At 42.1% G+C, this 27,845-nt stretch overlaps 1 protein-coding gene across 2 annotated transcripts in view; it reads right to left on the bottom strand.

The window, feature by feature from the left end:
* Nucleotides 1–339: 339 nt before the first annotated feature.
* The window catches only part of LOC307256224 (storkhead-box protein 2-like), a 74,810-nt gene continuing 47,304 nt past the window's right edge, over nucleotides 340–27,845 (bottom strand). For both annotated transcript variants that reach the window (XM_080035124.1, XM_080035125.1), the window contains exons 3-4: nucleotides 21,069–23,427; nucleotides 340–2,299 (exon numbers count right to left, since the gene is read on the bottom strand). In XM_080035124.1, coding sequence (XP_079891250.1) covers nucleotides 2,095–2,299; nucleotides 21,069–23,427 — 2,564 coding nt within the window. In that variant the 3' untranslated portion in view covers nucleotides 340–2,094. The remainder of the gene's footprint in view (nucleotides 2,300–21,068; nucleotides 23,428–27,845) is intronic.

The following is a 27,845-nucleotide window of genomic DNA, read 5'->3' as shown; positions in this document are numbered from 1 at the left end:
AGTAGGCCAAGTCAAGGTGAGTGAATAACTAATGTTTATAATGAGTGCCTACTACTAACCCTCTCATCCATAACGAGCCTTCTCCGTTTCTTAAATAGCTAATGTAGATAAGGTTAAAAAGCTGTTCAGCAAAATCATGCTTAAATGGGGAATACACCTTTAAAGGTTATTGAAGAATAAATATACCTTTTAAGGTTTTTGTTCACCGTTCATCTGGATAAGGACCAAAGTACTCACTGTACTACACCCTCTTTAACAACCCTAAATTCTTTCTACAGTTATTTTTTAGAAGTATGAATTTCATCATTTAGAATATGATCACTGCAAAGCCTTGAGAACTCTGTGGGCTCCAAGTTTAACCACTACAATTATTTTCTTCAGCGTAACACAGCTTTAAGTGATGTTTGCTGAAAATAATTAGATGTTTAACTTTGTGTTGTGCTGAACCTGACATAGTTTAACTTTTATTATCTTGTGAATAACCTACCTCAGTACTCAATATCAGTACATTAACATTCTAGCAGGACAGAGAAAGAAATGTTTTCTGCCTGCCAGTATCGCAGCTATAACGGGCTGTCACGTCACCTACAGGACCTCAATATATTGTATATGATATCTGAACACTTCTGTGACGTGACTACAAGCAAACCAGTTTTGCTACATGTACATGAAGACAAATGTATAAACTGTACACAGCATATGGTTAAATATCAATTCCATTTCAAATGACAATAAATATGGAAATGTATACTATGTATATTAATTCACTTGTATTTTGTAAGGTATTGCATATACTGCATGTAACTTTAAAAATGTCTATTTACTTTTCTTCTCAGATTTAAATTTTTTATATAATTTCTTTCAAATAGTTCTATATGTTTTCTTAGCATTCAGATAGTCTTAACACGTGAATTCCCCCTCACAGATCAAGAAAGTATCTTATCTTTTTCTGGAAAGTCACACATGTCTTACGTTAAGATATTGGAGTGTAAAAAAGAGAAAATGTGTCCAGTGGACAGAGAATTGTTTTCAGGCAGCCATGATGCAGCCGCACCCCGTGGACATGATGGGTGAACATAAAAAAGGAAGGGAAAAAATGGAAGATATGTCTCCATGAATGTTTAAAAATACTAGTCTATGTATCTGAAGAATAGTTAGAAGATGGTTAGAAACCTGGAGACAGTGTTCAGGCAGTTCCGATTACCATGGATTCCAACAGACCAACAGATTAGAACTACTTCATTCTACAAGGTGTTATCGTAAACCCAGTCCTGATGGTTACTGGTAACTCATTCGACGGTCTTAAACCTCTCATTGTGGTGGCATTTTGTAGTGATGATACACAGTATTATTTGTCATTGCCTTTCATAGGCCAGTGGTACATTTTAGAGAGGAGCTAATTGATCATTGACTGTTTAGTCAGCATAGATGCATTTCTTCAGTATGTAATACCAGGAGACACCACTGGAGGGAGATACAATGACCTGGAGCAGCTGGAGTGGGAGTGAAAATAACATGACCTGAGATTACAGATTATACAAACATACAACCTCCTCCCTCCAATCCAACACACACACACACACACACACACACACACACACACACACACACACACACACACACACACACACACACACACACACACACACACACACACACACACACACACACACACACACACACACACACACACACACACACACACACACACACACACACACACACCTAGAACCCACGTAAGTAAAACAACATAACAGCAGTGTAGCAGTGTGTAAACTAGAGGCTGTAAAATGACATGGTCAATCTGCTTGATGTGTGTGTATGTGTGAGGGGGAGTGTAGTTTCCTTGTGGTTTAAGTTCCTTTGTTTGTATATGTCATTGTGTATATATTATTATTGTGTGTGTGTGTGTGTGTGTGTGTGTGTGTGTGTGTGTGTGTGTGTGTGTGTGCGTGTGTGTACAGCTATCGTTCCACGGTGGGGCAACTCCACTGATCCAGACAGTCTGTTTTAAGGTGTAACAGTCCTTTGGGGTGGAACTTCTATTTTGTAGCCCCAGTCCATTTGTTTTTGGCCCAGTCATTAGTTCTGCTCCTAGACGCTGGTGATTGAAGCAAGGCAGGCACTGGGCTTCTGGAGTTTCTCCGTTTGGGTGCTGCCAGGTTCTGGGATGGCGCGGAAGGAGAAAGGGGGGCCGTTGCCAGTAGTAATTCCAAGGTGGCCAGGGCTCAGAGCCAGGTTCTGCCGACGGTTACTCTCCACTATAGAAGAAGTGTTGGACGCAAGGCTCTCCCTTGTTCTGCAGAGAGATACATATTAAGAATTTATAGAACCATACACAACCACAACACCAAGGAAGTGCTTAAAACTTCCATCTTTAGGCCTTTCACACCAAAAAGAACCATGAGTCAGTTCCGGGCTGGTGCTGGGGCCAGTTCAAAACTGGTTACAGCCTTATACCAGTTATGAACCGGTTGGTTTCACAACGACCAGAGCCAGCCATGGAGCCGGCAAGAGAGCAACGTCATGACGTCACTGTAAACGTGTGTACGTCGCCCGACGTTGCTGGTCTCATGGCTAACGCTAAAGCTAGTGCTAGCTTTAAGCACAACAACAGCGGCGAATACGTCTTATTTTTACACGTGTTGGCTCTCACTTTATCTGTGTGTGTGTGTGTGTGTGTGTGTGCGTGTGTCTCCGTTTGTCGCGCTGCTCGGCTCAGTGGGCTCTGTGTTTATATGTCCATGCTGTGAAGGTGCTGCCTGCTTCAGCGTTTACTTTCATGTTACTTCAAAATAAAAGCCAACTCACGTTTGTCCAGTGAAATGCTAATGTGAAGCCAGTGAAATGCTTTTAATGTGAAGCCGCAGCCTTAATGCTCTATTTGTAACTTAACTGCTGCGCGCTGATCTAAAGATAGTGTTTTTCAATATAGAAAGCTGTGTCTCTGGCATTACCGGTGGTGACACAAGTTCATTTTGCTAAAACAGGACACATACAGCGTATTTTCGCCGGTCAATTTGATCGCTACGTTCAGTAATTATGTTATGTTTACGTCTCGTAGTAGCGGTGTTTTTAAATATGGCGGGCATGAGGTTTGTGTTGGTCTAGTTGGTCAGGATAATCCCTCCCCCGGCCGCTGGCGCAAGCAGTTCTCACCTCAAACCCTGCTCAATCCCGGGGTTTGAGTTGAACCGGTTTTTACAGCCCGGAGCCGGCTCTCTGGCGTTGTGAAACCAAAACACTGGCTCTAGCTCCGAACTACCCTGGAACTAGCTCCGATTTTGCGGCGGTGTGAAAGGCCTACTTCTGGAACCAGGCAAGAGGAAATGGAATACAAGACTATGTACCATGCATAACAGACATGCAAATTCATAACAAAATAATACATGTTTATTGAATAGTTGAGGGTGAGATACCGTTTATATGTATAACACAAGCTAAAACATCTGTCCAACGACAGCCCCACATGTTGTTTCCATTTCAATAGCCCCCTGTAGACAGCAAGCATTTCACGCACCAGAAGTGCACTTTATTCTCTTCTGCTGTCACCGGCACACAACGCGACCTGAAGCCGAAACAAAAATTTTATAAAATAATGTGACTGATTTTCTTACATTTTAATGGATTGTCTGACAGTGGTGACAAAAAGTGTCCCACCACTAAGAAACCATATAAAACATGAATCTGTTGTAGAAAAACAGTTGTTATTGAAATGAGAGATTATTTAGTGTTGCTTTTGATGAGAAAAGCTCTTTTTAATCATTAAAGTACATTTTTAACAGGTTTTATTGCGTACGAATGATTGATCCCTTCTCTGTGGACACACTGTTTTGGACGTCTTGAGAAGACAACGAGTGTCATATATTTGACATAATAATGATAAAATTACATTTTAGGGGATAATTGTGCTCCAGACATTCTATTCTTAAAGCCACTACGAGTAACATGGTCCGTTGGCGGCCCCTTTGGACAAAAGCGGTAGTATTTTAACGACGCCCGCTGTCGCAAAGCTGTTTTCTAGCTCGTGCCAGGCGTGCGAGTGTCAACTGAGAAGGGCGCAATATAGAGCATGTCCGTGTGTTGAAAGTGTGAGGGCACGGACTCTTTTCGGCTCTGTGAGAGTGGTTAGTGACACTGCATCAACTAATGCCAGTCAGTGCCACACACATAGACGTCGATTACGGGGGGATGGGGGGTACATGTACCCCCCACTTTTCGTCAAGACTCATTTTGTCCCCCCCACTTTTTAAGCCGGACATGGAGTGCGTCCAGCCGTATTAAAACACAGCGTTAAGGTCTCTCTCTCTCTCTCTCTCTCTCTCTCTCTCTCTCTCTCTCTCTCTCTCACACACACACACACACTAGTTTGCACACCAGAGAAAACATGCTCCGAAGTCTCCGCTAGTTTGCACACCAGAGAAGACTGATGCATTTCAATCAGCAGCAGAGAGACAATGGCGAGTGGCTTTAAGTGTCCCGTTGTGAAGTGTAAACTGTAGGGATTACCATCCTCTATGCCCACTAATGACTGTTAATGTAATGTAACAGCAGCTTGTGTCGCGGCACATGGATACTGACGATGTTGTTTACAGTGACGTGCGCGCCGTGTGCAAAAAAATTAAAATAAAATATTTTTTTTATTTAATAAACTTATATTTGTATTATTACTGTTACTGTTAATTATTTCGATCTAAAAAGTTTTCGCGCATGCGCACTTGATTCTGTATTATTTAACATGTACGCAAATAAGCATAATTCTTTGTGCCTTTTTTACGTAAATGGTATGCCACATAAGCCTTTACATTACATATCATTCATGGACCAATTAAAATCGAGATATTACTAGACATTTACGCAGCTTAGGCCAACGTCATTACGTTGGCTATGCTCATTCACGTCGCATTACCCCCGCGGATTTTTAAGTCAACATTGCAGCTGCCGTGTCCGTGCATGCAGATATTTCAGACTGGAGGAATTTTAACAAATTGGATTATAATTTAAAAAGGAACAGAATGAATAGCAAGAGAAAGGCCTGCGCCAGCCTTGGACGGTGTACAGCAGCAACAGGGACAAACAATGTTCGAGCATTTCAAACGGACAGGTAGCCTACATGAACGGAAGGATGCTAGCTAGCTGTGCTGTCAGTCAGACTGTCACTGGATTACTATCGTCTTGCTTATTTCTACAGCCAGGGAGTCAGATTGGTGAGTCAGAAACTGTTTTGGGGTTTATTTAATAATAAAGTTGGATGAATTGATACCGAGTGCAATCCATTCTGCATTTTATATTCAATTGAGCAGTTGTGTTTTCATTGTTACTGACGAACAAACCTAAGCTCTGCAATGTGGATAAATGGTTACATTCTGATGCTGGACAGGTCCATGGGGCATATGCTAGTGGTACTTTATCTATTAAGATAAAGTTTATGGAGTGGAGTTGCCATCAGTTATGCTGTAGTCCTACATAATGATGAATGCTGTCTTTTATTTTTAAGTTGAATAGAAGTAGTACCGGGGTAGTTTGAATCGGCGAAGGTTTGACTTGTTGCCTTACGTTTTTTCGGCCCTCGGTGTGAGGGACGGGTCCGTTAAGTCGATGGATGCGATGTTTAATCATTTAGACCAAACTACAGTAGGCTACGGGCAAACCTGAAGTCACCGTCGTGACATTTCATATACGTCCCGTCTGTGTGTGTGAGTGAGTGAGTGAGTGAGAGAGAGAAAGAAAGGGAGGAACTTATTTGAAATCGGCCGTGCGTGCCTGTTTGTTGTTTATTGTTTTTGATTTAACAATATATAGGTTTAGAGAAATCTGGCTTTCAGAACTCAGTACTGCCTACCCACTCACTGACCTCACCGCACGTCACTGGTTGTTTATCAAGAAGTAATTGAAGCTGATCATGGCTATGCTACTAGCTAGGTTGCCATGGAGACCGAGGCGGAGTAATATTGTTGTGCGACAGTCCAGCCGTGCTTCGGCTCGATGTGCTCAGTCGGAACTACCTTCCCAAGCTCCTTTTGTTTACGTCATGTTTGGTTGGGCTACGGGGAGCAGCTAGTGGCTCATATGTCCGCTGCTTTTTGAAAATGCTTTTTTCATCAAATGTGTCAGACATCAGTGTTTTGTATACATTTTATTCATTAGTGAGCGGGTATGCCGTCTTTCAGAACCGTTCATTACCTGCACTAAAGAGAAAAAAAGATGTTTCCTCATTGTCCCCCCCACTTTTGAAAATTCACTCCAGAATGCCTGTTTGTCCCCCCCACTTGTTTAGCCAAATCGACGTCCATGGCCACACACACCTGATTGCAATGAGTTGATGCAGCAGTGTCACCTAACTACTCTCTCTCACGGAGCTGAAAGATTACGTGTCCTCACAGAAAGCGAATGAACGAGAGACGGCAGTTATTATGGATCACGATGAGGTAATGTGTTTGTGTTGTTGATGTAAATAATGACTATGTCAGATGTATAATGGTTATCTGATGATGGTGAAGCAAAGCAAACTTTGTGTTAGTACCAACCGCTCATTCATTAGGAGTAAACACTGCAGTCTAATTCGCTCCCGTGAAATTGTATATACGTTGCTTGGCAACGCCCTCGTCCCGCCCGCCTATCACTCTCCCTTTTAGCTTTTCTTCATTGCATTGTCTTTTTTTTCTTTGATGGTTCAGCCCCGTTATCAGTCATTATGACGACAAATAACTGTCTCAAACAAGGCTCCCGCTCCCCTTCCCTCACCTGTAGGGATAGGCTTCTCAAATCGCGTTGCTGCGCCACACTGAAATCTGCGACCAATACGAATATGTGACCATAGAGCATGCACGTGTGAACCGAAAATCGGACTGGGTGTGCGACCAGACCAACAGCAGTAATAAAAAAAATATAAAAACATCTTTCTTTGCACTGATGGTCTCGTTTGCTGTTAAAGGTAATTTATGATTATCAGAGGAAACATGAGGCAGTTTAAAAGATATTTAAATGTTACTCGTAGCTGCTTTAATCCCTAATAACATCTACAATTTTAAATATGTTTACTTTTAAACATAACAGCAGTTAATATTGGAAGACGGCCTTTTGTCCTGTTTCTCAAGAATCACTGCTATATTAGGCTATTTAAATAATTTTAGCACAGCCACTATCAGGATTGTTTATAGACAAGATAGAGAACAGAAACATATCAATACAATTCTCAAAATAATGTGATATTTTAAAACTTTCAACACCTAAAGTGTCTGTAGTTGAAGAATTACCCTTACATTATTCAAAAGTTTTCAAAATCTTAAAAACAAGATTGCTTTTCCCATTTTTTTTTCTTGGGTCTCCTTTCTGCCATAGAGAGAAGTGTGGTGCACGACCTACACAAGCTGGCGGCCCTGTGTGCTGCGGCTGAGACGGGGCGTGTCGTATCTAGTGTTCCATATCTATGAGTTTACTCCCTTTATTTCTCTGGTCTACCATTGACTAGGGTTGGGTATCGGTTGGGTTTTTTCCGTTACCGGTTACTACTCGGTACTTTTGAAACGGTTCCGGTGCTTAAAGGGTACTTTAAACGGTACTTTAAAGAGATCCTATTATACTACTTTTCTGGTCTTAATTTCTTGTTAAAAACTGCTATATACCACTCACATTGGATTAGAGACATTATGTCATGTATGAATCTGGAGAAAATTCATTGCACTACCCAGGGATCTGAGACTAAATTTCATAAAATATGGCGCCCCTTCCTAAACTATTTTAAGAAACCGACCACAATAATTGAAGAATAGCTACCCCCTCCCTTCTTTTATTTGATTAAATTTTATTTCTTTGTGTTTTTTGTTTCATATTGGTTGTTTGTTTTTGTTTCTTGAAGTGTGTGTTTCTGTTTCGTTTCTGATATTTTTAACATTATGCATTATTTTGTGTACTAATTTCTTAATGCAGGATTGTTTGTAATTGGGTGTGAGGGTGGGTGGGGTATGTTCGGGGGGGGGGAGGGGGGGAAGGGGAAAAAATGTATAATCCATTGTACACGAATCACATAAAAAAAAACTGTAGATTTTCGGGAAGCTCTTTCTCTTATTTTGGCGATCCAGCAGGCCCTGTAAACACTTTGCTTCTGCCATCTCCGCCCCCTCCCCCCCTTCCTGCAAACCCAACTCCGTTGTGATTGGTTACCTTGCGAAGGGAAGTTGTGCTCCCCCTCCTTTTGCCGGTGCATCTAGCAGTTAGCGTACTACAGCAACTACTACAGGTACTATTATTAGTATAAATGGCAGGTGACAGTGGCACACAAATAATACAAAAAGGTTTATGACACTGAATCAGTGTTAAACAATAGGAACCTGTAGGCCTACTTTGATAAAATATAGTGAAAAAATTCTAAATGTCTAGTCTGCAAAGAAACAGCCCGGGCGGGACGCGAACTCGGGTCTATTTTTTCATAAATTGGGCGACTGTGGCTCAGGTGGTTAAGCGGGTTGGCCAATGATCAAAGGGTTGGAGGTTCGATTCCCGCCCGGCCACCTGTGTCATGGTTGTTGTGTCCTTGGGCAAGACACTTCACCCACCCTGCCTTGTGTGAATGTGTATGATTGCTGTGTGTTTGAGGTGGTGGTCGGAGGGGCCGATGGCGCGGAATGGCAGCCTCGCTTCCGTCAGTCTGCCCCAGGGCAGCTGTGGCTACTATCGTAGTTTACCACCACCGGTATGACTGTGTGTGAACGAATTGAACCTGGAACCCTGTAAAGCGCTTTGAGTCAACAACATCGAAATAAAGCGCTATATAAATCCAATCAATTATTATAAATTAACTCCCTACCGGCTGAGCTAAGCGAGCACAGGGCTGGTAATGTCACCCCCTGCTATATATAGCAACCTGGGAGCTTGCCTGAGTAGCAGGCTGCAGCATTACCATATATGGAAACATGACAGAAACGATCCCAGCGTGACACACACATCCCGGAAATTTTAACAAGTTCGGCTCGACCGGCTGCCATAGTTTTTAGTACTCTGCACAGCCACCCCAGACGGTCAGCAGGGAATACGTCGAAATGCATGTACGTAATTACTTGATACTCTAGTATGTTTAAACTTGACTATAAATCATTATAACAACGTTTATAGGTCATAAAAGTCGAAAAGTATCATAGGTCCTCTTTAAAGCTTCAAATTGTACACACTTTCAGTGTTTCCCCCATTTTTTTTTTAGGCCCGGTGGTAAGAGCTGATTAAGAGTATGCGCGCCGCGTGCATAACAAATTTCTAGAAAAATTTTACTAAAACTAACCCCATTTGGGATGAGCCTCTTTTGACAGCCCGTTAAAAATGAGGGCATAGGGTTGTGCTTTCACATAAAGTATGTTTGTACATGTGGTGTTTCTCACAGGATTTTTAGGGCGCACTCACACTAGTGCCGTTTGCCTGTTCCGTGCTCAGCACGATTCAGCACGATTCCCCCCCCCTCCCCCCGCAGGCCTGTGCTCACACTGCTCGTGGCCTGGGCACACTTGCACCTTGCCTACGTCACCGTGCGCGTTTAGGATTTGGAGCTTAGTCTACTGCTTGTGAATATTTTCATCCGAATCAAATATTCCACTTCCACATTAGAGCAACGAGAATCCTTAAGCTATTGTTTTTTTTAAATGTAGCCTTGACGTAATAGGTCGCGGTGGACAGTCTCATATTTGTGCAGCACGCTGTTTATTATTAATATAACGGCCCGTCATCAGACCATATGTATCCGGATGGTTTTGTACACATCGATCGCTCCATCAAATCCAAGTCAGAACTTTTTGTATGGGCAGAGATCGTTTTTTTAAGTGTCTTTATAAAGTTTCTTGTTAAACCTTAGTGTAGGCTATACTGTTTCCTTATCACCGGGCCGCGGTGTGTTGTTTTGGGTGCGTCTCCACCGCCATCCGTAAAGGCAGTTATGACAGCTGACGGGAGGAAAAAGAAAAAAAATCATCTGACGAACGTGAGTAAACACGAAAACCTTTTTGCTGTGCTTTCTGAGCCGACCTAATTAGCTCTCTCCCTCTTTTATTAGCCCACACCTAGGCCTACACACACGTTAATTCTCACACATTATAGCTACAAGTCCAAGTGTTGGGCAATTCTGGTGCCGACTACTAGTAAGGCAGCGGACGTTAACGGACAATGCATCCTTAATAAATTCACGTCAGGAACGCCGCCTGTGCGCTTGCTTGTGCGCGTGTCATCTCATTAGCATCTGTACTTTGGCCACGGCACACCTCTCCCAGGTGGCCGTGGCCAAGGGGCTGTTCCGTGCTGGAATACGGTTGGCGTGGTCACACTAGGCCAAACGTTCTAGACTTTAGTATGCTAATAAGCTTTGGCACGGGGCCGCGGCCCTAGTGTGAGTGGCCCCTTAGATCCTGCTGGGTGAGAATGGACCTTCCAGGGGGACATCCCCCTGCAGAAGAAAACTTTATCCTTTTCAAGTTAAATGCATCAATCTGGTGCACTTTGAGAGGCGAAATCTGATTAATTCTGTGCTCTGTAAACAACTGTCATATGTCCTGCCTATAATAATTTTCTCTAATAATTTGGAGACATAAGCCATGTTAACTATTGAAGAAAAACACGTGGATTTCAATAAAAAACAATAAACACTAAGATCTAATATAGACAGGTCCTGTCTAGTACTCATTTCTGGAATAATCTGAATCACCTCACCTCGAACCTAGCCTATTGAAACATTTTTTTTATGCAAATAGCCTTGTTGAAAATAAATGAATTAACATGGGCTACACATCATGATTAGCCTATCAACATGTGTGCTACAAGGCAAATTCCCTATTCCGACCATTATATTTCATCTAGCGTATTTCTCAATTTAAAACATAAAAATAAAGTAGCATTGAAAATACAAAAAAATAAAGCTTCTAGGCCTACAATAGCTTGCTGTTTTCAAGATAACTTAACAGTTAAAACAATAAATAGGCCTATGTCCCTTGAAAATAAATGAATGCTTTTCTGAGAATGTCAAAGGCAGTAGCAGTGTGGCACTTCTGTAAACTTACTGAAATGTGTGCATGCCGTTTTTTCTGCACCATCTCTGCTGTTGATACAGATTGGTTGTGTTGCCACGGCGACGTAGTGATTTTAACTTTCTAAATTTTGCTCAGCACTTTTTCCTGTTCAACGTCCCTGTTACTGAGTCCTTAATATCTCCATAGAGCAGACGCTAGTTTTATTTTCGCCACTTGTTCAACGTTTGCTTGCAAGTCATGCTTCTGCTCATTGGCTTCCGTGTTTAACAAGTGCGCACCGAATGCACACGCGCATCGATCGCGCCGCGCGCAGACACACGTAGGCTGTGTCTTGATTCAGAGACCACGCACTCGGTAGGACGCAGTCTCGCGGTCTATGAAGGCTATAGCCTATGAAGGCCGATTTTAAGGCCGATTCCAAGGCCAACGAGCCTTTATGAGACGGTCTCCGCAGGTCTCCGTTTACGAGCATTTCCGGTTTACGTAACAAGCCGTTACCTTGCGTGATGACTCGCCGCTCCTGTGCTGCCTAGCAACCCTGATTGCTGCCAACGGAGACAGCCTTGTCAATGGAGGAAAAAAGAAAAAGAAGTTGCCTACCAGACGAAAAGAAAAAAAAGTACAAGAAAAAAAGAAAGGAAGATAAAAGTTAAGAAGATGGAGCAACACGTTGCTGTTTTGTTATTTCTTATTTTATTTTATGCCATCTCTGAAAAAACGCAATGAATCTTGGGATATGTTGGGCCACGAAGGATCCATCTGATGCAGCCTTCAAAACCGTGAAACGAAGGCTGCATTTCTCGGCCGCATATGAGGAGCCTTGCAAGGAGCCTTGCAAACGGGACAGCCTTTACGCGCCGCTATGACGCAATCGGTCTTCAAATGCAGCCAACGTAGGGTGCAACCCCTGAATCAAGACACAGCCACAGACAGATCAGCTGATGGGATGATCAAACGAGAGGTTGTAAAGACAGGCGCACACGAGGGGTAGACCGACACTGTCACGCAGACGCTCGCAAATGATTATTACGGAATCAATTAAAAATGTATTTAAAAAAAAAAAAAAAAAAAAAAATGTAAAGTCAGGCTGCTGTTGGCCTGGCGGGGGGGTCCCAATGGCCTGTATAATGGTAGGGGAAACACTGACTTTGTCAAAAATAATGCCCTTTTATATCCAGTGCCAAATTTAACACAATTAACTTTGACAATATAATTACGAGTAACTTACAAATAAACTATTTTAAAATTTAAATAAAATAAAATGCACACAATTTACATACTATCTAATACAACAATACTGTTTCAAACAATATAATAATAGAGATTAATGTGGAGACTACCAGGTAATCTAATCTCCATTTTAAACCTTTAGCTAAAAGTAATAATTTTTATAAGAAAGAGTCCTTATGAATTGAACAATAAAACCCCTTAAAAATTAAAATAGATACACATATAAAACACCCATATGAAATTGAATGTAGTATTGGACTTACAGTTAGGGAATAAGGGAATGAGTACACCCAAGGAGAACCACAGACTGAAAACAGTCAAGGAAGAGTGTGTGCCTTTTGGAATATTAACAGTGCTCATTTGCATTCAACTTGAAACAAAATTCAACTGACAAAAAAATAAAATAAAAATACAAATAAGTTTTCTGTAAAGATAAGACCACAACTGTGAACGTTGTCAAATTAACAATTTTTGTGCAGAAAAATTATCATGTTTGCCTTCTCAGGAAGGATACGAGATCTTTACTGTACATGTTGTTCTAATGTGCAGCACACTGTTTATTATTAATATAACGGCCCGTCATCAGACACATGTACCAGATGGTTTTATACATCGCTCCATAACATTATCCAAGTCAGAGCTTTTTGTTTGGGCAGAGATCATTATTTCAAGTGTGTCTAAGAAGTTTCTTGTTAAACGTTTCCATATCACCGGAACACCGTGTCCCGCTGTGTTTTTTTGGGTTCGTCTCCACCGCCGTGCATAAAGTCAGCACTAGAACAGCTGACGGGAGGAAGCATGCAGGCGGCCGCTGCCTTATCGTCAGCCTACACGTGCCTAATACATCCGTGACAATACTGCTAGATTGCGTGTCATTTGCAAAAAGAAATGCATTGCATTGCAATTAAAAAATTGTTTGACACAACGCGATCAGAGTCTGTGAAAGTGCGAACGTGAGCGAGTGTTGAGCAAACGTGACTACAGCAGGAGGCGGCACCGAAATGAGGCACCGAAACTTTCGTTCTTATTCGGTCTGGTTACTACCGTTTACGTCAGAACCGGTGCCATACTGGTACCGGGTTTCGGTGCCCAACCCTACCAATGACACTTTTTAAATCTCTCATTGTTTTTTTTTATCTCTCATTGGTTTCAAACAAAATCACGAAGATCTGGAAGGCTGCTTATGTTCTCCCCTTACTAAACCGAGGTCATCCAAGTTGTTTAAATAATTAAAAACCATTCTCAAACCTCTCCGTTTTATCCAAATAGTAGGGGAGCCAATGTATTTCTGTAGTTTTTAAAACTAATTTGCACCTTTGAATTTGGTTGCGATGCCAGGATCACTACATTTGTTAAATGAAGTTCCCAGAAAGTCCTCTTTTCAGGTTTGATTATGTTTATTAGTATTTGACAAATGTCTTCGTTCGCTTTTTATGTTTTTTGTTCTTACAAACTGTTGAACATGGACCGTCATAGGTGTGAACAAAATGAACACAATTTCAAGTTATATTATTTCTGTACTTGAAACTTGCAAAGTTGTACACAGCTGTTTTAATATGCAAAGTAATATCTGAATTAAGACCTTCTAATATGATTTAATGAAGGCACTGGCAGTATTTTGTTGTTGCTGATCAATGTCACCACAGTCATCACTAGTCCTACTTAGGGATGCACCGATCCACTATTTCTAGTTCCGATCCGATTCCGATATCTGGGTTTTGGATATCGGCCGATACCGATACTTGCTATACATTTTTTTGTTGGTGGTGATGTTATGTGTAAGGCTAGGAAGGCTTAAGCAATTCTAATATAAAAGAGCAAGATATAAACACAAATGCATATAGGTTTATCTTAAAGGCAGACTATGCAATATTTTAATGAAAATATAAATTATAGAGTCACACAAAAATAATCCTTCTCAATGATCACTTCTGCCCCACTATGTGGTGGTCTGTTTGTCTGAACAGTCTTCCTCTCTCTGGCTGTATTTTACATAGTAGAATTTGTCACAGTGCAGAAGCCTCTCCACTTCCTTGACTTGGGCTAGCTCTGGTTAGCTCACTGGCTAACAACCCGATATGTACTGTATGTCAAATTAGAAAGTCTCCTCTCTCCCTCCACCGAATGTCGGAGCATGCTCGCACGCAGGGCCGGCCCTGACCAATTTGGTGCCCTAGGCAAGATTTTAGCTGGCGCCCCCCATTGCATTGCAGTCAGGTCCACCACTGTTCATTAGGGTTGGGTATCGGGTGGGTTTTTTCCGATACCGGTTACTACTCGGTACTTTTGAAATGGTTCCGGTGCTTAAACGGTACTTTAACCGGTACTTTAAAGCCTCAAATTTCCCACACTTTGTCAAAAAAATAATGCCCTTTTATAAATAGTGCCACATTTAACACAATTAACTTTAACAATATAATTACGAGTAACTTGCAAATAAACCATTTAAAAATTCACACAATTTACATACTATCTAATACAACAATACTGTTTCAAACAATATAATAATGGAGATTAATGTGGAGACTACCAGGTAATCTAATCTTAAAATAAAACTTTAGCTAAAAGTAATAATTTTGATAAGAAAGATCTACAGTAAGGGAATAAGTACACCCAATGAGAACCACAGACTGAAAACAGTCAAGGAAGAGCGTTAGCCTTTTGGAATATTAACAGTGCTCATTTGCATTTAACTTGAAACAAAATTCAACTGACATAAAAAATACGAAGTAGTCTTCTGTAAAGATAAGACCACAACTATTAACTTTGTCAAATTAACCATTTTTGTGCAGAAAAATTGTCATGTTTGCCTTCTCAGGAAGGATACGAGATCTTTAATGTACATGCTGTTCTAATGTGCAGTGCGCTGTTTATTATTAATATAACGGCCCGTCATCAGACACATGTAGCCATACCGGATGGTTTTATACAGAGATCGCTCCATACAGTTATCCAAGTCAGAGCTTTTTGTATGGGCAGAGATCGTTATTTTAAGTGTGTCTTTATGAAGTTCCTTGTTAAACGTTTCCATATCACCGGGCCGCCGTGTCCCGCTGTGTGTTTTTTGGGTTCGTCTCCACCGCCGTGCGTAAAGGCAGCACTAACAGCTGACGGCCGCTGCCTCATCGTAAGCCTACACGTGCCTAATACATGCGTGACAATACTGCTAGATCGCGTGTCATTCGCAAAAAGAAATGCATTGCATTGACGTTCAAAAATAAAATATATATATTTTTTTATTTTTAATAATAAAAAAAAAAAAATATATATATATATATAGGGGAGAACGGGGGAATCTGAGGCATCGGGTAATGTGAGCCACCCCCTGTATGTAGGCAACGGAAAACATTTGTGGTCATGTGAGATATATGTTTTCAAGCCCATCTCATTTCCCCATGGCCCTGAAAGAAAGGGCCTCATGGTGTAAGCATGTTTTTTTCACCAAAATAGGTATTTTGCATGTAAAAGTAAATTTTCTTGCTGTCAACTTAATCAACTGTTGTGCCAAAGCAAATGTATTCACGTAGAAAAACTTCTATCATACGATGCTGATAACTGAAGATTAGCCTGAAATGCTAAGAGAGGTAGTTTTTTCTCAAATTGTGGTGGTGGGGGAAAGTGAGCCACTGTCTCACGTTTCTGAACTAGCTCTCAACGAAGGCGGTCGCATTTCTCCTCCCTCCTGAACCTTATCTTCCCTGCTCTGCTCTCTGTCTTGTGCTGTCTCTGTCTATCCCTGAGACTCTCTGTGCATATTCCTCCGAATAGCTAAATTATGGATCTGATCAACTGGGGTCTCTCTGCAATAGATCAAATTTTCTCAACGAGAAAAGTGGGCACAGGAGAAGCCCGCTGTCCTGATGGAACCTTTGCTGCCGGATACAGCTGGGACGCATGGAGCAGTTGGAACCCGATGTGTCTGGCACCACTTTCCATTGAGGATGCTGAAGATATCTACATAATTGGGCTTTTGGTAACAGGGTTCCTGCTGTTTGGTGTTGGCGGGTTCTTGTTCTACCGCAAGGTTAAAAAGGCATTGGCTGCACATCAGGCCATTAACAAGCTGCCCGTCTTTGAGGGCTTGTGCCAGGCTGTTAACGTACAGTATTAAGCGAAGTGAACCGCAAGCTGGAGGTGCTTTACGGACTTAATTGAAAAGTGGATGCGATCTGGGTGAGCGTTAACGGTCCGTAGGCACGGAAAACGGCCACTGGATTTGGAATATTTCGGATTTACCTAAACCAGTGACTTTAAGACGGGCTTCACACATTCAGCGCCTAGTCTCTTCAAAACAAATTCATTATCTCGATTCGGCTCCCCACACAGACCTTGGAGGTGTTATCTCTTCTCTCTCCGGGATGTTTATGCAGAAAGACGCTCTACCCCCACAGCTCCTGACCTAATCTCCTGTGAACTCTATCTCTGGCTGGGCCTCGAGGTTGTCTACATGGACTCGCTATACCATCTGGCGCCTGAAGACTCCCGTTATGTCTGGACAGATTTAGATAAACGGAACACACATACACACACACGTAGACACATAGCACACACGACCCCTGACCACCCAAGCCTTCTTGTCTCCTTACCCCTCTCCCTCCCTCGTTGCAGAATGGATGCCGCGGGCGGGGCGCCTGCCGGCTGCGTACGCCCCCTGGTGCCTGGGCTGTGACACCTACCGTCCCATAAACCCCTAACCCGTACCTTTGTGCTTATCAACGTGTTCGATTTCTCTGTGGCGTTATCATGTGCTTATTATGCCAAGGTGGTTTTTGTACTAATCACACACTTCGCACCCATAAGGAGCGGAGTGTGAGAGTAGCATTTTTTTAACCTGTCTTTCCCTGACGTTCTCTTTATTCTTCCTACTTTGAGGGGCGCAGCGCACGCTAGACGACTCTTCAGTGTATCCCCCGTCTCCCATGTTTGGTTACTGTCACTCTATGTCTCTTGGCGGGGTATAACTGTAAACAGATAATCGTTGTTCTGAAACATGTACAATGACAAAATAAATCATCTTGAATCTTCCCCCACGAGGCACAAGTTAAGTTTAGTCTTAAACATATTTTAATGTCATACACATTGTAGAAAAGCCATCATGCCAAGGAAATACACCAGGAAGACGACCTGGGGCAACCACACGGAAAGAGCACCTTCTCATCTTTCCCTGTAACCTTCAGGGCTGGAATGTAGAGTAGGCCTAGTTGTAGAGTATAACAGGCTGATGTTATAATCCAGTTGGGTCTTCTCCTGTGTTCTGAGTCCCAGGCTGTTCTCGCTGGTTCTGATTTTCCTATGCTTTGACCCCCAGACACTAGCTGGCTCTAAGGGTCCTGTGTTCTGACCCCCAGACTGTGTTCTAATCTAACTGGTTCTATCTTTAATTTGAATCTTATTAAAACCTTTTGAATTATAATATGTTGTATTTGATTTTGTTCAGAGTTATTTTCAAGTGTTTAGAAAATTTGCTTTGCTTAATTGACCAAACCCCATCATTCTTTTACTAGTCCGACATTAGTTCTGGAATGTGTGGCTAGCTTTCAGGATTCTTACTGTTACAATATGTGTTGTTATGGTAGTTTCAAAGTGGAAAAAGTAAGTGGATCAGTTTACCCCACAGCTGGGGTAAAGTGAGCCACATTAAAACAATCATATTTTCACTGCCCTTTGTCTTTAAGAAATTCTGCTAATGCCCATTTCTAGGAAACATCCTGAATTAATGGGAAATGTGTAAATTTGAGTGATAAATAATTTTAGCTCCCTTAGAGGGGAGCAAATGTAAAAAGTGGCTCAGATTACCCCGTTCTCCCATATGTGTATATATGTGTGTGTGTGTGTGTGTGTGTGTGTGTGTGTGTGTGTGTGTGTGTGTGTGTGTGTGTGTGTATATATATATATATATATATCTATCTATCTATCTAGGTATCCGATCGGATCGGCCCCATCCCTAGTCCTACTGGTTGCGATGCTCCTCAAGTATGGTCATGAGCTTGCTCTTGTCTGTGCATGGCCTGGTCAATCTCTCATACTAATACTAGTAATAAATCTGTTTTTTGTCACAGACATCTTTACTTGACTTCGTAAAGGATCTAGATACAACAATCTCAAAAAATTCTACAATCAAAATTGAGGGACACTGAATTTGGATAGTTAGTCTCCCCTACTTAAAGTGCTAGAATCCCCAGTTAGTAAGCAGTAGTGCTGCAACGGATCACGGACCAACCCTCACGGTTCGGGACGCACGTGAACAACACATTAGGCCTTCTTGTGTATAACAACAATATTTATTCATTTAGGCTATATTTGGCTGCTCCACCTTAAGTCAGCAAAGCCAGGTCAGGATAGTTTAGTTTCAGTTTTGTTTTCTTCTCGTCAAACAGCTGTTTGGATCAGCTGATCAGCTTGCAACAGCAGGAGTCAGTTTAAATCCAAAGTAATATAACAAAATTAGAAAATAAAGCTATCTCTTCTTTCCTCTGTCTGCCAATATTTCTCTCTCCAATGCACACTCTGTAACTACTATCCATGCTCAAAGGAAGTAGGATTATAACTTCATTTAGCTCTTTATTTAGTTTTTAAATGTTTTAAGATTCTATTTCAAATAGCCTTTGTGGACACTATTTTGGACGCTATTGTGTAATTCACGGTGGATTTTTAAAATAAAACGACAAAGGTAATTGAAAGCAAAGTTATATTTGTCTTTTTATCTTTGCCTTTTGTATTGTTGTTGATCCAAAAATGATCCGATCCGTGACTCAAAAACCATGACACGATTCGAAACGTGAGTTTTGTTATCCGTTGCACCCATTGACCTATAGAGAAAAGGACAGCAGATTGAAAACCATTGCCTATTCATCCCTATGAAAGCTGCTCATTGGCGCAGCGCAACATTGTTGATAACAATGGGTCCCGATAGGGAATGCGCAATGTGTGTTCCATGACGTTGCCGTCTCTATAATTGCAATATTTGGTGTTGCCCCAGGCGAGGTGGCAGTATTTGTCTCCCAGTCAGTTATCGTAACCTTTTCATCATTACTGACTTAACGTCTTATTTTAACTTATTGGAAATCAGCAGCCCCTCCTTCTCATTGGCGCTGGGTTTGGTATGTGATGTCACATTTGAAGCACAAAAAAAGCTGAAATTCTCAGCAACAGGATTTTATAGTGTCTGGAAGCCATTTCTGGTCTACTTTAAATGGGGATATCCTGCTAGAAACACTGCAGTACATGAAGCATTAAAACATAATTCATGATCTCTGTATTTTGTGTATCAACTATGCATTTTATTATATTATTAATTATTTTTTATCATCAGATTCCAGCCGATATGTTCACAATGGTCAATCGAAAATTAAGAGAAGATAGGGCCTGGTCCAAAAAGTAAATTTTTAAGAATTTGTTTGGATTTTGTCAAATTATTTTATTGCGAATATAAATGTTCCCTTTAACCAGGCTAAATATGGTAGCCTATGGCTCTCTCTTGTCTCTGCTCTGGCCTCCCATCCCATCCCCTCCCCTCCTAGCTCTGTCCCCAACACACCCACTAGTAGGGAAATAACATAAAAAAAGGCACCTAAACTCAGTCGCTTGGAAATAGTTCGGGTTTGCAGCTTCCAACAACTACCAAAACATTGCCCTGCTGTTAAGTCTGTCTTAAGGCAGCACCTGCAAGAGGCATTCAGCCGAATGGAGGCAGTGTGATGCACTGCGAGACAACTATAACGTTAGCCCTCAAACACCAACTGCAACGCAGCAGGCAAGGTGAGCAGGTAACGATTCACACAGTACCCCATACGACAGATAAGGCAGTGAGGCACTTTGATTTAGTTTACATAAAGTGACAGCTAGTTTTGCACTTTATTAATTATCTTTTTTCCATAAGATAAGAGAAACCTGTCATTTATTTATTAACAGTGAAATTTGGTGGAAGTTAGGTTTCCACTTCATTAATCCCAAAAGAGGGATTCATTTTGATTGATCAAGAGGAACCTTATTTAAAAAAGGTTTTGTTTGGATAAAGCTAATGTAAAGTTTGTTTGCACTTTATTTATTATAGGGAAATTCATTTTTGTTAGGTCATTTTTAGGAATGGGGCCGATCCGATCCAGTATCGGTATCGGGTCCGATATGGCCGAAATCTGCGTATCGGATATCGGACTGACAGCTCCGATTAAAAAAAATAAAAATAAAATTTATTTTATTTATACTATGAAAGAGCGAACGAGCCGTGCGAGCATGCGCCGACGTTCGGTGGAGGGAGAGAGGACACCACTTTGTAATTTGACATACAGTACATATCAGTTTGTTATCCAGTGAGCTAACCAAAGCTAATCCAAGTCAAGGAAGTGGAGAGGCAAATTCTACTATGTAAAATACAGCCAGAGAGAGGAAGACTGATCAGACAAACAGACAACCACATATTTTTTTTTTTGTATGACTATAATTCTGCCTTTAAGATAAACCTATATTTGTGTATATTTCTTCCTCTTTTAAATTAGAATTGCTTAAGCCTTCCTAGCCTTATACATAACATCACCACCAACAATTTTTTTATAACAATTATGATATCGTATCGGACAGTATCGGTATCGGCCGATATCCAAAACCCAGATATCGGAATCGGATCGGAACTAAAAATAGTGGATCGGTGCATCCCTAGTCATTTTATAATAAAACAACTTATTTTAAATAATTCCTTAGTCCTTTTGTAGTTCAAAGGAATCGATTAAAATAAAAAATGAATGCGGTATGAAAAAATCAGGAATTATATTTTCAGGCAACATCGCCCAGCCCTGTATGTATATTAATCAGGTATAATAATGTGTATGCAGTTCTCACCGTGGTGAATTGAATCCACTGTCAACAGTGACTGAGCTTGAGTCCATACTGTCCAGTCTAGCAGAGTGAGCTGACTGCTGGTTCTGACTGGGCTCTGGAAGGTTTTCTTTAGCACCAGGAAAGGTGAGGGTTCTTTCAAACCTCCTCTGTAGATCCCTCTCCTTCTCTCTCTCCAACAACCACTGCATGGTCCCTGCACCACCTCCTCCTATTCCAACAATGCCAGACTTTCCGTCCTCTCCTCGACTTTTATCCCCCCCCTCAAGTTCATCATCGTCTGATACATTGTAGTAGTCGAAGGAGGCCTCTGCACCACTGGTAGTGGATTCAATCCCTTGTGAGGGAGCAGACAATGTGGCCACGAGAGGTTTGGGAGCATCAAAGGCCTCCTGGGAATCGAGTGCATCGCAGGATGAGGACAGAGGAGAGGAGGCGAGCGCTGAGGGTTTTCTGAGGGAGCTGTAGCCGGGTAAAGGGAGGCTAGGAGGAGGTTTAAAGAGCGTGTCTTTACTAAATATCTCCTTGCGTTTCTCTTGACTGTGGGGAGGTCGTCCATTAGGAAGGGGGGGGTCAGTGATAGAGAGAGGTATTGGAGGCAGGCTGCCACCCTTAGGTCCCACTTTTGCCAAGTCCTCCTTAGTTTCTAGGGGATAGGGTGTCAATCTCTCTGTTTGCCTGTCAGTACTACCTAGTTTTAATCCCTCATGGCTACTTTTGCCCAGAGTTCCTAGTGGGTTTGATGCTACAAGAACAGCCTCAGCGGAACCAGCAGATTGAAAGTAATCATCGGGAGGGATGGAAGCGAGCAGAGGTTTGGGTGAGTATGCCGGCAGGTTGTCCCTGCTCTTAATCTTCTCTAAGCTTCTGCCACCATCCAAGCCCAGAGAATCCACAGGCAGCAAAGCTGGAGGGGGGGTCGCATGAGAGTAGTGAGAAGCGCTTTTATTGGCTCGCAGAGTGCCATCGTCAGTATAGTAACGGCTCCGGTCATCGTAATAATCAGGTGGTCCAATCAACCCTGCTCCTAGTGGTCCCTTTGAATTATCCATGGATCTGGACCGTTCCTTGGCCTTGTCGCTGCGTTCATTCCTGGACTTTCTCTCCTGTGTGTGGGAGTGTGAGCGGTGGACTTTGGAGTGGTGGGCTGATGGGCCATGGCTTGGCTCTGGAAAAGGCATTTCTGTGCGCCGCTTGGCGAGTTCTCCAGATACATCCCATTCTGGTGTTACAGGCAGGTGGGAGGAGTCGAGGATGTTAGGGTTGCTGTGTGCCAGGTGAAGCCGGGCACGCTGCCGCTCAATAGCCAGGGCATGTTCCCTTGGCGACCGAGCCAGTGAGGATGAGTAGGCTCTGTAGTCCCTGTCAGCCATCTCCAGGTGGGAACCATCGCTCGGCTCAACCCTTGAAGCCCTTGTCTTGCTATGTGAGCGGATGAGCTTGGTCTGAGACTGCTTCCTGTGTCTACCCCCACTTCTCCTACTCCTGGAGCTGTGATTAGCTGATGATGCTTTGCTTCTTTGAACACGCTCTTCTTCGAGACGCTTCATGACCGCTGTGTGCCGAGCAAGGTTCTCCACTGTGAGGTCAGGGTTTATTCTGCGGATGATCTCCATCTCTACATTGCGTGGCAGCTGGCTGGGTGCCTCCTCATCACGGAGTGGCCACTCCTCTGGGGGGAACTGTGCAGAAAAGGTGGCCAGCTGCTTAGTCTTGTCCTTCTTAAAGCTCAGACGGAACAGCTTTAAACCAAATTTTCTACCTCCTGTACCACTACCTCCACCCGCATGTTTCTCTATCTCTGCAGTTCCTGCTCCCCCTCCTCCCCCTCCTCGGTGCTTGGTGAGTGTGTCCGTCTTGAAGGGGAACCCGAGGGTGCTGCGACTCTTTTCTGTGTTCCCTCCTGCTTGCTGAGGAGGTGTCTGTGGGGACTGCGGGGACGAGTACGACTCTCTGTGGTCTTTGGGGGAACGACGCTGCAGGGTGGTGTGGTGGCTGGATGGTTCTTCTCCACGGTAACTGTTGTAAAAACAATCCCCACCTCCTCCGTTTTGACTGGACTTTGGGTGTGTCCGATCTCGCACAACTCCAGAGGTGGACGGAGTGATGGTGCCAGAGAGAGGGGAGGTGCACTGCGTCTGCTGATGCTGCTGTTGGTTCTGATGTTGCTGTTGTTGGTGTCGGTCAGTGGATCGTTCATCTAAGTGGTACCACTTAGTGCTGGTTCGAATTAGGCTTGGAGTGATGAAGTAAGTTTGAGGGGTTACAATTAAATATCCGTCTGGTGTTGGGTAGATCTTCCGTTCACGGACCAGCATGCTAAGTGTGTGGTGCAGAACCTCCTCAGTTGGCGTGGGAACACCTGAGCAAAAGCAAAAAGAGACAAGAAGAATTTAGAGCACAGACATTTCACCGAAGTCCATATTAGCATTTATTTTAATTATGTGTAACCCAATCCATACCAACATAATTTATTTAAGAAAAAAGTATGATTATGGGTAAAATTCAAAAGCCAGCTGAAACCTATACATGCATAGAACAACTACTCTCATAATGCTAACCCCAAGTAGCTGAAATATTAAAATTCTAACAAAACTATTCATAATTTTGACTGCAAAAACCATCAAAGGCCCCAGCAGTTACCTGGAACAAGATGTCAAGATAATATGCTGATGCAGCAGATGCTCAATAAGAATTAAAGCTGGGGTGGGTAACTTTTTCACTGTAATATTTGGCAAAGATTTCATATAAGCCATTCAGCTATATGTAGGTGAAGTGGTCTGAGAATATCTACTCATCACTTTGCTCTCCCCTGCCTCTGTGTGCCAGCCCCAAAAATTGCCACCGCTCATGTACACTTTGAGCAATCAGAGCGAGGCTCCGATTCTCCGTTCTTATTGGCTGTTGGGACTGTCCATTGACTTTGGCACCGCCGTTGTTGGTGTAGAGTGTGTCAGGGAGGGACCAGAGAGAACACAAGTGAAGCGGTTGTGGTATTTGGATTCGAATCTCTATCCCAACTGCTATTTTCTCCCAAATCTTATACCCCAGCTTTAAGGAACAGCAAACACTTTTGTTTAAGCAAGGCTATATTTGTTTGATTTATTTATCTTTTGAGCTTTATCACATTTTGAGTGAAAAAAATAAGAAAAAAATTTAACCGAAGCATTTACTCCTCTTTACAATAATTTTAACATTTGGTAAATTACCTACTTCTATGGGAACATACAAAATGATTAAAGACCTACTTGACCAGTGGAAATATGAAGGTGTATTGAACTCTGACATCCTATGTATGTGCAAATAAAATTTAAATCGGTGAGAAAAGACAGAGAGAATGTTTTATGGACTCACTGTTTAACCCAGGGGTGTCCAAACTTTTTTCACTGAGGGCCACATACAGAAAAATCTACGAAGGGCCGGGCCACTTTGCAAAAATAACACATTTATCAGGACATGTAGTGCTCTGGGGCCGTATTCACAAAACATTTTATCTTAGCGCTAAGAGTACTCATAAGGAGCACTAAAAGTTCTTAGTAAGGAGTAATTTCTTAAAACCTATTCACAAAGCTGATAAGACCAACTTTTACTAAGGAATGGGAGGGACTACTAAGCTAAGATAAGGGGGCGGGGTTGACCCTGTTGCTATGGATGACGTCATGTTCATACCTTCTATGCCCACAGTGATTGGCTGAAAGGGAATGAGAGCTAAGAGTGAATTTATGATAGAAACACTGTGGGAGATATCCATATCGTGTCGCCGTATTAAAGTTAAGAGTTTTTAATACAATTAATGACAAGTGACACTGATTTAACATGAAACCAAGATACTGCAGGGTTTCCCACACATTCGTTCACTATTAACCTATAGGCTACAATAGCGCCACATAGGTCTATTCATTTTACATTTTACAATTATTTGAATCGGGACAAATATCCTCATTGAACAGCTGCACGCCATGCACTCTCACTGTATTTCTCTCAACGGCGACTATGCAGCAATAGTCAGACAGCGACAAACCAGGAAATTCACAATTTGGAAACAACAGCCGGCGAAATCGTAAAGTGCATGCGGAAGGAAAAAGGCGAGACGCGCACCTATACAGACAGCGGACCTGTGGAACGGAGGAGATGCTGCGAAGCGCCACATAGGCTATAGGCCTACTCTAGTACGAAATTAAACCCAAACGTGACACCAACAGTAACTTTCAGCGCATCGTAAACCCAAAGCAACTGCAGGAAAAGGAACTTAATAAATATATATATGAATTATATGAATATATTACATATAAATGTGTCTATACTTTCTAAATATAACTTCACTAAGATCATTAAACCCTCACAGTTATTAAAGGTACCTTTTGTTAAGCTCACTATCATTAAATCTCTCCAAAATGCCATCAAATGGTTGTCTGTGAATTACTCTTAGCGACTTAGGAGTCCTCTCGAGGACTCTTAGCTTTTCATAGATTTAGGAGCTAGTTTTAGCGCTAAAATGCTTTGTGAATTACACTTATCTTAAAAAGTTAGGAGTCCTAAAATTAGGAGTGAAACGCCCCTTATTTTTGAGAGTTACTCCTAAATCAGCACGTTAGGACCTACTCTTAGCCTTAAAATGTTTTGTGAATACGGCCCCTGATGTTTAGTTTCATAGTGTCTTCGTAAATTGTAATCCTTCTTCACGGTAACACTTCCTTGCACATTAAACAGACACATTTCCCCTCTTGTTAAATGCCAATGATACACCCAGTGTTTTCTGCTTTTGCGTCCAATGTCCAGCTGGGTGAAAATAGTAGCCAGCCGAGATCCCGACCCTCCTAGGGGGGGTCCGGGGGTATGACCCCCCGGGAGATTTTTAAAGTGAAATGCATGAATCTGGTGCACTTTGAGAAGGAAATTAAGAGGCTAAATCTGAAGAATTTTGTATAAAAAAAAATTGAGACACTGTGTCAGATGAATTAGAAACTATTGGAGAAGGACACAAATATTTTTCATAATAATATTAATTTAAAATAAAATATTATGCAGGGTCCTCTGGGATGGGCTTGTTGCTCTTTTTCTTTTATGGGACACATTTCTCTGTAATATAATGAGTGCATTTAAATAATTAAAAAATTAAAAGGGCCATATTACATTATATTTTTAAAATCGGCCGCGGGCCAATGAAAAGCGGGGTAAAGGGAGGGCCGTAGTTTGGACACCCCTGGTTTAACCCTATATTTTCCCATGTGTGACATCACACATGGGAAAATGTAGGGTTAAGATTAACAGGACAGCTGGGCCAAGCGAAGACTGAGGAAAGACTGAGGGAAGAAAACCTCAATCATTATATTATAATAGCGATTTTATAATGATTGAACGCGGGTTCCGTATGGGTTAAGTATTCCTGAGTATACGCTGAAAATGTAATATTGGGTGCACCTACAATATTTTCTAGTACACCTAGATGAAAAAGTTAGGCACACCAGTGCAGGGCCCGACCGATTATATCAGCCGAATATCACATATTTCGGAATTTTTTTATTTTATTTTTTTCAATCAATCATGTGTGAAATGTATTGCTGCCCTGGAGGTAGCCTAAATTAATAGCATTAATGCTATAGCCTATTTACAGCAGCAGCAGGTGTGTTGTAATACATTGGATTAATTTACACTTGACAGTTCCCCATGACACCGATAGCAGAGGCATTAGTCATCGCTTGACAATTAATAATAATAATAATAATAATAATAATAATAATTAAAACTGCAAGCAGTGATGAACGGGCCCTCGCCCTCTCGTGCTGGACGCCGGAAGCGCGGAAGTGTCCTCGACGCGCTTGATACGGACGCGAGGACAACCTCAGGCCTGGGCTCTTGCCAGGCGGGTGAAGTTTGGAGCGCATGGCACAGTGCAGAGCGAAATTACAGTGACTTCCTGTTTCGTGGCAATGATGCCGAGAAACTACGAAGGCCACGGATCCGATAGAACCGGCTTCCCGTGTTATCATTGTCTCCAGACCTCCCTGAGCTGCTCTGAGGTTGATTTGATCAAGTGTGTAGGATGTGGAGGTAAATAAGTAGCATACAATATTTACTTGACCCAGCAGTTGGCGCTCTCACTTTATATGAATAATAGCGTGCGGGCTTCCTCAGGCCTTGCGTTTCATTGACCATAAAACATTTGGAGAAGATGAGAGAGTATGGTGGAGTTAGGCCAACTTCCTGTTTTTTTGGCGAATATTTAAAAATAGAACACTTCCTGTTGATTTTTGGGGCGGGGCGTCAAGAGGCTTTTTTGTTTGTACTGGGATTGTACATTGCTGTATAACATTTGGTGCATCTAAGTGTAACACAGCCTGAGTTATGACCAATCAAAGGGTTCATGACGTCCGTTTTTGGCGAATCAGGCTGCAAGACGGTAGTTCCGGAGAAAACGAGCTTTCGGGTATATCATCTTCCATGTCAGAGGACATACCCTATCATGTTTTTTTTGCACAAAAAGTTGTTATGTGTGCACTTTACTCTGCAATCCTGCAGAGTAATGTGGACTTATGACATATGACGGAATTATGGCGAATATCGGCCGGCATTGCGTCATAGTTATTCGTAATAAAACAATTTTTTTTTTGGTGTATCCTCATTGTCTTATTAGTGTCCCTAGAGTTTTCGTTTTGCTACATATGTTCCTGCTAGGAGTTATTAATTTTTGAACATTGTGATGCTTTGAGAGTCAGAAATTCACATATTTCAAAACAAAAGACTTCCTGTTGATTTTGGGGTGGGGCTTCAAGAGGCTTT

The sequence above is a fragment of the Ammodytes marinus genome (assembly GCF_949987685.1).
Source record: "Ammodytes marinus genome assembly, chromosome: 10".
NCBI lineage: Eukaryota > Metazoa > Chordata > Actinopteri > Uranoscopiformes > Ammodytidae > Ammodytes > Ammodytes marinus.
Note: the sequence above shows the minus strand (reverse complement) of the source record. Positions and strands in the feature narration are given on the sequence as shown.